This window comes from Entelurus aequoreus, linkage group LG07, assembly GCF_033978785.1.
Source record: "Entelurus aequoreus isolate RoL-2023_Sb linkage group LG07, RoL_Eaeq_v1.1, whole genome shotgun sequence".
Classification (NCBI taxonomy): Eukaryota; Metazoa; Chordata; class Actinopteri; order Syngnathiformes; family Syngnathidae; genus Entelurus; species Entelurus aequoreus.
In genome coordinates, this window is record NC_084737.1 from 53,844,228 (window position 1) to 53,855,701 (window position 11,474).

An 11,474-nucleotide genomic window follows, 5' to 3' on the forward strand; every position below is an offset into this window, starting at 1 on the left:
TGGACCTTTTATGTTAAAATACTGAACAGATGTTTACCTTATCCCAATAAACATCTGTTCAGTATTTTAACATAAAAGTGTTTGATTGTGAGGCATTAAAAGCCACAAAATGCAACGGGTCCATCAGACCCACAAACACTGGCTGAGTAACAACAATATAAACATTACACAAGGGTGAAATGTAGCTAAGCTACAGGGGAAGCTATCTCCGGAGAATTGTAGTAAGCGACACTACAAGCTACTCTGCAAAAGTAGCTTGCAAGATCAAAGCTACATGTAACGGCATTTACATCTACTGGCCCAAATAATAATGTAACTGAGAGCGTACAAATGGACCCAATAAGGGTCCATTACAATTAACTATCTGTCATTTCCTGGGGACACCCTACAACTACCTCTAGGGGTTCCTGCACCCCACTGTATGTTTTTTTTTTAAAATTTTAGTTTGCTTTTTCTTCGGCCCACCCCTATAATGTTAACCATTTTATTTACCTACAGTAAAACAAATATATCTTGAGAAAAAAAATAAAACAATGACTTGTGTGTTGTTTGGGAACAGTTGGTAATGGTTATGTGCAGTAAAACTTTTCATGAACTCAACTCACCTTAATGTGTGTTTCTAAATTTGTGTTGGACGTCTTCGATGAAGAGAAGAGTTATGATTTTGGTTTACAGAGTAAACAACTAAAAACTAAGGTTTTGGCCATTGTTTTCTCTAATGGCATGCATTTGTCTAAATATGGCCGAGGACACGCATTATTGTGGGTTTCCTGGATGTCATTTTCATCACTAAAGAAAAAATGTAATCTGCGGAAGAGCTCTGCCATTTTCAAAAGTTTTTATTTGAGTCATCAGCTTGAAACGTCTCTCTGTTCCCGACTTCCTCATCGTCATGTGACATAAGTGCGTGTCTTATGATTTTGTTTACTGGTTTCGATGACCCGCCTTATCATGCCTCTGATTGGCTAGTTCATCATGTTTCGCCCTAACCTTAGCCAAATGTGACTCATCATACGAACACCAACCAATCATCATAGATTTTCTCCGTATGTATGGATGTTCTCATTCATCCAGATCATTGTATTTTCTAAATTTTTTGGGGGGCCTGGATTCGCTGTCAATTTTCTCTCTTCGTAGCCTGTAGCTTTGATGTAAGCTACCTCGCTACATAGGTTGAAAAGTAGCCTAGCTACAGAAAAAGCTACTCGTTAAAAAAATAGCTAAACTACTGGAAAATGTAGTTAAGCTACGTAGCTTAGCTACATGGCGCTTGCTCCTGCCCATTGCTGCATTTAACTGCATATGTATGGGCCCACATGTATAATATTATTGTTAATGTATCTGAGAGTGTACAAATGAACTCAATGATGGCTCCTTACTATTAAGTATCTGTCATTGAGCTGGGGACACCATACAACTATCTCTAGGGTCCCCGCACTCCACTGTATGTATTTATTTAGTTTGCCTTTTTTTGCCCACCCCTATAATGTTATTAATTTCCTCTACCTACAGTAAAAAAACAGCATCTACACTATATTGCCAAAAGTATTTGTCCACCCATCCAAATGATCAGAATCAGGTGTCCTAATAACTTGGCCCGGCCACAGGTGTATAAAATCAAGCACTTATGCATGGAGACTGTCTCTACAAACATTTGTGAAAGAATGGGCTGCTCTCAGGAGCTCAGTGACTTCCAGCGTGGAACTTTGATAGGATGCCACCTGTGCAACAAATCAAGTCGTGAAATTTCCTCGCTCCTAAATATTCCAAAGTCAATTGTCGGCTTTATTATAAGGAAATGGAAGAGTTTGAGAACAACAGCAACTCAGCCACCAAGTGGTAGAGAGGGGTCAACGGATGTTGAAGTGCATAGTGCTAAGAGGTTGCCCACTTTCTGCACAGTCAGTTGCTACAGAGCTCCAAACTTCATGTGACCTTCCAATTAGCCCACGTAGAGTACGGAGAGAGCTTCATGGAATGGGTTTCCATGGCCAAGCAGCTGCATCTAAGCCATACATCACCAAGTCCAATGCAAAGTGTCGGATGCAGTGGTGTAAAGCATGTCGCCACTGGACTTTAGAGCAGTGGAGATGCATTCTTTGAGTGATGAATCACGCTTTTCCATCTGGCAATTTGATAGACGAGTCTGGGTTTGGAGGTTGCCTGGAGAACGGTACATTTCGGACTGCATTGTGCCGAGTGTGAAATTTGGTGGAAGAGGAATTAAGGTGTGGAGTTGTTTATCAAGTGTTGGGCTTTGCCCCTTAGTTCCAGTGGAAAGAAACTTTGATTGCTCCAGGATACCAAAACATTTTGGACAATTCCATGCTCCCAACCTTGTGGGAACAGTTTGCGGCCCGTTAGCTGAACTGCTACTGTATGTCGGGGATAAGCGTGTAGCCACGATTCTGTGATAATAATCGCATGCTGTCCCGAAGTCTGTTGTTGCTCGCCAACTAAGTAACTCGGCTGGCCCAGGAGCCAAATCAGGCTGACTGACATTTTTGAAGCAAATTCCTCCAAACACTAGAGTGCAGATCTTTGATTAGCTTTTCTGCAATAAGGCTTTAAAACAGTATCGTAGATAACAGATGCTTGCCTTGATAGTTTAACCATCTAAAAGTCAGCCTCTTTTGCAGTGGACACTTTAAGTTGTTTTATTCGACAATTTGTAACACTGAAATAGACCAAAAACAAATTTGTTCAGAAAAGTTGTCAGGAATATCAAACATAAGATTAATAGTAAAGGGTGAAGTCCGACCCGCCGTTCCTTAGCTTTCTGGAAATGCGGCCTCCGGAACATTTTCGCTGAATAGCCTTGCTGTCCTCCAAAAGGTTAAATGACAGCTGTATATTTGCTTTGGGTATGACTCTACTGCGTTTTAGTCAGCAAAATAAATTTTGGAACGCTAAGGGGTTAGTGAATCTGTTCAATATTTATTCTCTTAACAGTGTCAAGGAAAACAGTTGTTGTATTTGTAAAAGTAAAATATTTGATGGCTTATTGTCTTGGACCATATCTAATTGTACACTATAGGGCAGGGGTCACCAACGCGGTGCCCGCGGGCACCAGGTCGCCCGCAAGGACCAGATGAGTCGCCCGCGGGCCTGTTCTAAAAAAAAAAAAAAAATAAAAAATAAAAATTAAATTTTTTTTTTTTTTTTTTTTTAATTAAATCTACATAGAAAAAACACAAGATACACTTTCAATCAGTGCATCAACCCAAACAACCTCCCCCATGCACACTCATCCACACCCACTCACACAAAAGGGGTTATTTCTTTCTGCTACCAATATTCTGGTTCCCACAACATAGACAACACATCTGCAAGGGACACAGTCCCTGAAGCACACATGATTGTATAGGCTGCTGGTCCACTAACATTTTCATTAATTACTATTTTTTATGTAATTATTTTTATATTGTTTTACTTTCTTTTTTATCCAACAAAATGTTTTTTATTTATTTATCTTATTTTATTTTATTTTTTAAAAAAGGGCCTTATCTTCAACAGACCGGATTGTCAATGAAATTAGATTTGTTTAAAGGGTTTTTTAAACCAGGCCAAGTCCAGATAATGTCCAAGTCGGACTCAGCAACACACACCTTCATTCATGTACACAGAAAAAAAATTAGGGAACACAACAGATTGCATATAATTTATAAACAAAATTACATTTTCAAAATAAGCATTTATGTACAGTCCAGATTATGTCCAGGTCACTCAAATTAGGGAACACAACAACAGATATCATATAATCTATAAACATAATTATACTTTCAAAATAAGCCTTTGAGGACTTCTCATCTTTTTTTTAATGTTTTTTGGCATCATTATCGTTTTCAACCATGTAACTTTCTAAAGTTAGAAAATACTGAATAAATGTTTTAAAGAAAGTAATACTAAGTGAATATCTGTTTTTGGCCTTAAAAATAAAAATTTTACCGAGTACTATAATTAAATTGACTAAATCATGATTGTCAATGAACTCTCCTAAAATAACAGAAACCACATTTGTGTACCACTCAATGTTTAAATACATCTTTGGAACAATTGATGCTTTTAAAGACAGACACATAGCTTCAAGGTTGAGAAGTTTCAGGCCCCCATATTCATACTCTTTGTACAAAACCTTTCTTTTAATCTTTTCTGGTTTGCCGTTCCAGACAAAATCGAAGACCCTCCGCTCATAAATCTTAAAAAAGTTTTGTGATGGAGCTGGTAATGACAAAAACAAATAAATAAATTGAGGAATATTTAACGAGTTGGCAATAGACATTCTACCATACAAGGTTAGGGATTTCCCTTTCCATAATTGCATAATTTTGTCCAGCTTTCTTAGTCGATTATCATAATTTACTGAGCCTAGATCTTCCAGATTTTCTGGGACAACAACACCAAGTATGTTAACTGGTCCATCTGTCCACAAAACAGGCACTTTGCATTCCATTCGAAAGGACGTTCCCTTTAGATTTCCGATCCTTAACATTTTACATTTATCATAATTAAGCTTAAGGCCAGATTGCTGTGAAAATATGTCCAAAAGATTAAGAAGATTCTGCAAACAATGAGGACAAATCTTATCATTGTGAATCAGCCTTTTCTGACATGAACTTCATCAAGAACAAACACAGAACACGCCTCACTGATACACATCTGCAAGACTCACTCAGAGTTGCAGTGTCAAGTTACACACCAGAGTACAACACACTAGTTAACAGTATGCAATGCCAGGCTTCCCACTAACTGACAAAGAAACAGATAACATATTTGGTGTCCAGTTCAAAGTGTGACATGATTTAAAAATTTGAGAGTTTACTTTTGTATTTTACATGAGTTATTATTTGTACAAACATGGTGCAAAGTAATTCATGATTTGTTAAAAAATGTTAGTGGTTATCTAGTTAAAATGGGATATTGTGATTTCACAAGACTGTCTTAGAAGTGATCATTTGAAAATGTTCAATTTGAAAAATGTGCACTTAGAGAAAATATAAAAATAAAGTGTTGCATATTGATATTTATCTGTTTCTATATATATTTATTGTGAGAAATCATTAAGATGATCAGTGTTTCCACTAAGATAAATATCATTAATTATTAATAATAACAGAGTTAAAGGTAAATTGAGCAAATTGGCTACTTCTGGCAATTTATTTAAGTGTGTATCTAACTGGTAGCCCTTCGCATTAATCAGTACCGAAGAAGTAGCCCTTGGTTTCAAAAAGGTTGGTGACCCCTGCTATAGGGTAACCAGTGAGATTATCACAAGATGTACAAAATACAGTAATTAAACATTGAACTACAGAATATTTAGGAGGCTTGAATGGAAAAGTTCCTGCTAAGATGAAGCCACAATTGGGTGTGCCCAGTCCCAGACAGACAAAACCAATTGAAGACAAAAACTAAAAATATATGTGGGCTGTTTCATCCTCCCTGTGTCCCAATGGAAGCATTGTGGGATTTGTCACCATGTGCACTAGAAAAATTCATCATGTTAATTCTTACAGACGATCTTCCATACTTGAAGTGTCCCCTCCACACTGTGCTCAAACTCACCCCTGTGGCTTATGGTAAGTCCCGCTGCTCTTTGGTTACAAAGTAGCCTTTGGTGGTTTTGTGACGTCTTCTTGTTCCCCTCTACTAGGTTGTAAAGTGGATATGTTTGACCTGAAGGTGGAGGCTGTCAACACTCACAGGGACAGACCATTAGTAAGCTTCTAAATATTGATTTTTCTTTTCTTAAAAGCTGGGTAGCAGGTTTCTCTGAATGTGTCGCCTAAAACAGTTCAACCTCTATTCTCATAGCTTGACAGAACACGTTCTATTTGGTTATAAAAGTAAAAAAACAAAACAAATATAGTCGTCGATGACAGTTTGACATAGTGGTCAAATTGGGGACCTACAACCACCAGCCCTAAAGTCAATAATGATTGTTACCGCCGCAAAGAGGTTATGTAATCGCTGCCAATGGTTTGTCAGTAAGTTGGCAAAATAACTCGAAGTTATGGGATTTTTATTAAACCTAATGAAATGTCCAAAATGGGATAATGATCTACGTATTAGATTTTGGGCCTGATCCGGATAATTTCAACTACGTTAACCTGCGTTAATGCTTCTGTGCGTGGGTCCAAGTGGCCCCACAGAGACAAAGATAGTGGAGACAGACAAGAGTGTTCCCTCATTTTCTTCTATTTTGCCATTTCGGCAGCTCAAACAGTTATGGGTGTATTTTCATCTTCCTTTCAGGAAATGTCTGAAAAGTTATGGGTGGATTTTCATCTTCGTTTCGGGAAATGTCATAAATTAAAGTTAAAGTACCAATGATTGTCACACACACATACTAGGTGTGGTGAAATTAACCTCTGCATTTGACCCATCCTCTTGTTCACCCCCTGGGAGGTGAGGGGAGGACTGAGCAGCAGCGGTGGCCGCACTCGGGAATCATTTTGGTGATTTAACCCCCAATTCCAACCCTTGATGCTGAGTGCCAAGCAGGGAGGTAATGGGTCCCATTTTTATAGTCTTTGGTCTGTAAGGAAATAAATAAGGAACAAGTGATTACATTTTGGGGCTCATCTTAATTAGTCTGGATTCTTTTTTTCTTTTTTTTACTATTGGGAGATAGGGCCTGGAGAAGGTTTGCGTTCTCTGAATGCTTTTCTAGTTGTTTGTAATAAAGTGGACCTATTATACAAAAACAACTTTTCTTACCTATTAGTAGCCAGTTTGTGTATTTGGGATTTGCATAAGTCCCGAAAATTTATAATCAAACCTTGGAGGCATTGCAGAGATATTTATATTTGTCTTCCTTCATACTTCCCCCAAACAAGCCGTTTGGAAATTTCCCCAATTGTGACGTTTTTTTCCAAATGTGACATCAGCGGATATCTCCATATATATTACAACATGTACCCGAAATGCTTTGCACGAGTGCGCTATTGTAGTCCAACGATGTAGTCAATAAACTGCTTCTTTTTTTGCTATCCTTTTTTTTGTGAGGCTCACTGACTCGTACATGCACATGCTTCCTCCACTATTGCCATTTCTAGTAGAAAATAGCATATAGTCCTCACTTTTATCTGTCAGTATACTTGCTAGGGAAGTGCTAAAAACTACAACATGGCTGACAGGGAGAAGACATTGTCGAAGTGGTGGCACGTAAATAAGACCGCCCACAAAACGGCACATGCTGAAGAGACGGTCAGAAAGCGGCTTAAAGACGGTCTGTAAAATATAATCGATGCAAGGTTTTGACCAAAGAACCACTGTTATGTAGACCACAATGAAGTGTTTTAAATGTAGAAAAAAAATATCTTAATGTGACCCCTTTAAAGGGGAACTGCATTTTTGGGGGAATTTTGCCTATCGTTCACAATACTTATGAGACAAGAAAACAAAAGTGTTTTGTTTTTTTTGCAATCTAACATGTAAAAATCGGCTTGTTCTAGCTGGCTAGCAATGCAGCTAATGGGAGCAATCCATTCTGCCTCTAAATCACATTAAAATGCATTAAAAAATCACCAACAATACTTCATTTATGTTCTGTAACCTGAATAATAACCAAGCTGTAGCAATATTGGTATTGTAAGAGCGAACACTGAGGAACTGTTTTTCTAGCGTACTAACACATTAGCGTACTATGGTATTAGCCGTAAGCTAGCTACGGCGAGAGATAAGCTAGCTTCTACGTCAGCACCTGAATTGCGTTTTGAGTTTGTAATGCACAACACAATGTGATAGGAAACCAATCTGTACTGACTGAAAAACCATGAACAATCATATTACAGTACCTGTAAAACAGGGGTGTCCAAACTTTTTCCACTGAGGGCCGCACACGGAAGAATTTAAGCATGCGGGGGCCATTTTGATATTTTTCATTTTCAAACCTTAACAAAATATGGATTTTTTTTTTTTAACCTTTAGGGCTCCCGGGGACCATAAAGGGTCTCAGTCATTAAAATGTTAAAAATAAGTCAAATTATTATTTTTTATTTAACGCTTACAGTAAATCTCTATATCAACTTCAGGTTGATATAAAGTTTAAAAAAAGAAGGTTTTATGCCTTTTTTGTCAAAGACAACTTTGTTTTTTTATAGTAAAACTGAAATATGCAGTATTTAGTAATTAGAGCCCTAAAAGATCAGTAATGCAGGACACCATTGATTTTAATTCTTTAATATTTTTGAGTAATCACAGTAAAAAGTTAAAAAACATCCTACTAAATATAATTGGGATCCAAAAGGTCCCCCACTCATAAAGTGATACATTTTTATTAGGTTTTTTTCACTTTTAACACTTAAGTTGCGATATCAACTTCAGATTTATCTGTCGATTTTACGTTTGAACTATTATTTTGTTTGTTTTATGCTCTTTTGTCAAATAAAACTTTGATGTTTTTATATGGCAATCACACAATATATGCAATATTTGTTCCACATAAAACATTTTAAAGTGAAATGTTTTAAGTAATAATTCATTGTAACAGAGATTTTTTGTCAATTTTTTTTGAGCAATGGCAAAAAAAATAAAAATAAACAAAGACAAAAGAAAAAAAAAACAGCCTGCATGGCAGCTTTGTGTCAACATTGCAACTTTTTCTCTTTAGATTTCACCTCATTCCACTTTTTTTAAATGTTTTTTTTAAATTTTTGCAATACTATCAATTTTGCAATTTTTGCAGAATGTGTGGGGGGCCGGTAAACGATTAGCTGCGGGCCGCAAATGCTCCCGGGCCACACTTTGGACACCTCTGCTGTAAGGTATCAGCCCAAATTGCATGTTTCGTTTCTACACAGCGTATGTCCTGTAGTTGTAATAACACGCATGACATGCTGCGTTGTATCACGATCAATATTAAAGTGACTCACACGTTGGACAGTTTTGCGTTTGGTCCAGCTTGCCGAGGACGTTTCCATTTGATTTTGGTTAAGCACTCCATTTCTGTCGGCATAGCTTGGCTCCAAGTTCCACATTTACAGCGTAAAAGTAACACTGACCTTACTCTCTAAGCTTCCGTCTGCTCCAAAGTTTCACCCTCTCTTCATGCTCGCTTCTGTAAGCAGCAGTTCATTCTCCGTATATTCAGGTTCAAAAAGATAAGGTTGTGAATCCTCATTTGTCCAAATATAGTCGTCTTTGTTGTCTGTTACCAAGTCTGACATGATTAGAAAACACTTGCGTTTGTATCCGGAAGTAGGAACACAGATTTGTTGCCGGAAGTCAGAAATGTGCTGCTATGGAAACGGAAATTAATGCGCCGAGGAAATTAGTTCCGGCAATACTTAAAATGACCAAAATATGGTAAATATTATACATATTACATATTGTTGTGAACTTGTCTGTTACTACATTATTATATAGACTTGCAGTGTGTATAAAACGTTGATGGAGGGTTTTTAAGTTGTTTGAGAGCTTTGAAGGCTACAATGGTGACTCCCATTAGCCGCATCTTCCCAAGCGTTTTTTTAATCCTTTTTAAGATCCTAGAAGAAATGAAAAAGACGTGTGGTGTTGTCTCTGATATTAATTGTGAACAATAGGCAAAATTTAAAAAAAGGTTCCCTTTTAAGCAATGCAGACTTAGACATTTGAGACTGTATTGTTTCGAACTGAGGACACTTTCACAAGAGAAGATGAAAATACATCAAATTAAAAATGGCCTCTCGGACATGGCTATTCAACAAAATTGTTTTCCAGGCTATATTTTTAGAAAGTTAAGGACCGGTGGGTCGGGACTCCTCCCTTCACTATTTTTTTCCCTGTATTTGTGGTAAACAGCGGTCCTTTGCAGTCGACATTAGATTTGTGTCTATTTATTTTGTCAAGAGTCACAAATGTTAGAAAAAAATAGCCCTGTCTATATTACAGGGAGACTTTGCTGTTCCGAAGGCCTACTACAAAAAAGCTAGTCAAAATCATGTTTTTACAGCGCTCTAGTGTTTTAGCAATCTCCTGTAAAAATGCATTTTTTACATGGTGGCTTATTGTACTAAACTGTATAGTTGATGGTTTACCAGCTCAGTCTTGACCCTGTCTTGCCTTTCCTACTGTTTACCTCTTTTAAAGGCAGCTTCATATCTGTTTCCTGGTTGTAATTGTGTGTTATTTGCAGTGAGACGTTCAGCCTGGAGCCCTAGACAGAGTGAGTGCTCCCACATAAACATATTCAGGGACATTTGCAGGGAAACATTAAAAGAGCAGAGTGCAACCTTAATGATGGCTTTGCCGCTTTCTGTTTCAGAACTTGGGGAGGTGTCATAAGTAGTCAGAGGTTTTTTTTAAATTAACTTAAGTGGTTTGCCTGTCAATGTCTTTGGCCATTTTTAACATTTCAACCTGCCAAGGCTACAGATAGATGTGTTTACTCTTTACAGCTGTATGTATATGTGATGTTTCTTTCTATATCAACTTACTGTCACTTTGCAATGTTTCACCCTTAATTTCCACCGAGTCCATGTTCGGTCGGGCTGCGCTCCTGTACAGCTGCGGAGCCGATACGTTTCCACCAGAGGTGCTGAAATCCCCAATTTTATTTATTCCAATTATAAATAGTCATAATTTAAAAAAAAAAAAAAAAGTTTTTCTTTTTAAAGAATCTATTTTAAAAAGATGTGTAGTCCTACTCGCTGTGCGTATACGTCATACAGCAGCTGCCAAGAGGAGTTTTTGTAATTTATACACAATATATATTGCGAGAATTGTGTTAAATGGAGAGAATCTATTCTAAATCAAATCTTAACCCCAAGAAATCGAGTTTGCTTGAGTTTGTTGTCACATTCGTTTTCCAAGTTTCCACTCTAGTCAAAAGTTCTAACTTCCACTATGCCAACTATCTTGCGCGAATGTTTGGCATTTTACTGCGAGAACTTCATCACTCCAGCTGGTTTGACTGAGCCTTGCTGTGCATGCAGCCGGTTAATGTTATTGGAGCATGGAGCAAACCTGCAGCACAGCCACAATGAAAATGCACTCGGTGGAATCCTGGGGGAACTGCAGAGAACAAACTCTAGAGGTGCTCATCCCTTTTTGTTACTCTGGGAGGCCTTTTTTTTGCTTCAGTTTAGTGCAGAGCTGCAAGTTATTGTGTTATAGATGGGTGTTCCAAATGGTTTGGCAACATTTACACACATGAATTAATTCACGTTGTCTCTCTGCATTTGTTGAGCAGATTAAAGTGCGAGGAGACGCTACGCCAGCTTTCTACCGCAGGAACAGCTTCACGCCGCTGTCCAGCCATGACCAGATCAAGCGGCCACGCCTTTACAGCATGGGCAACCCTCCACAGCCTCGTATGTCCCACGCTCCCGCTTTATCCAGCATGCAATTTTTGGAGGCATCTGAGGGCGTGGAGCAGCAAGAAAGTGAGGTTAGTGTTGGGACACAAAAAATAAAGGGAAAAAATGTGTTTGTTGCTAATGTCAAGCACAGACACAGAAAAGGGAGTGTTTCATCACAATTGGGGACCTCAC

The 11,474-nt window shown here is 38.0% G+C and overlaps 1 protein-coding gene across 4 annotated transcripts in view; it reads left to right on the forward strand.

Annotated features, from left to right (window-relative positions):
• Positions 1–11,474, forward strand: part of LOC133654023 (6-phosphofructo-2-kinase/fructose-2,6-bisphosphatase 2-like) — a 36,718-nt gene that overhangs the window by 20,270 nt on the left and 4,974 nt on the right. For 2 of the 4 annotated variants that reach the window (XM_062053961.1, XM_062053964.1), the window contains 3 exons: positions 5,514–5,576; positions 5,651–5,715; positions 11,174–11,371. In XM_062053961.1, the coding sequence (XP_061909945.1) occupies positions 5,514–5,576; positions 5,651–5,715; positions 11,174–11,371 (326 nt within the window). Of the gene's footprint in view, positions 1–5,513; positions 5,577–5,650; positions 5,716–10,117; positions 10,148–11,173; positions 11,372–11,474 lie in introns of those variants that run through there. The other 2 variants (XM_062053963.1, XM_062053962.1) reach the window with 2 other exon arrangements.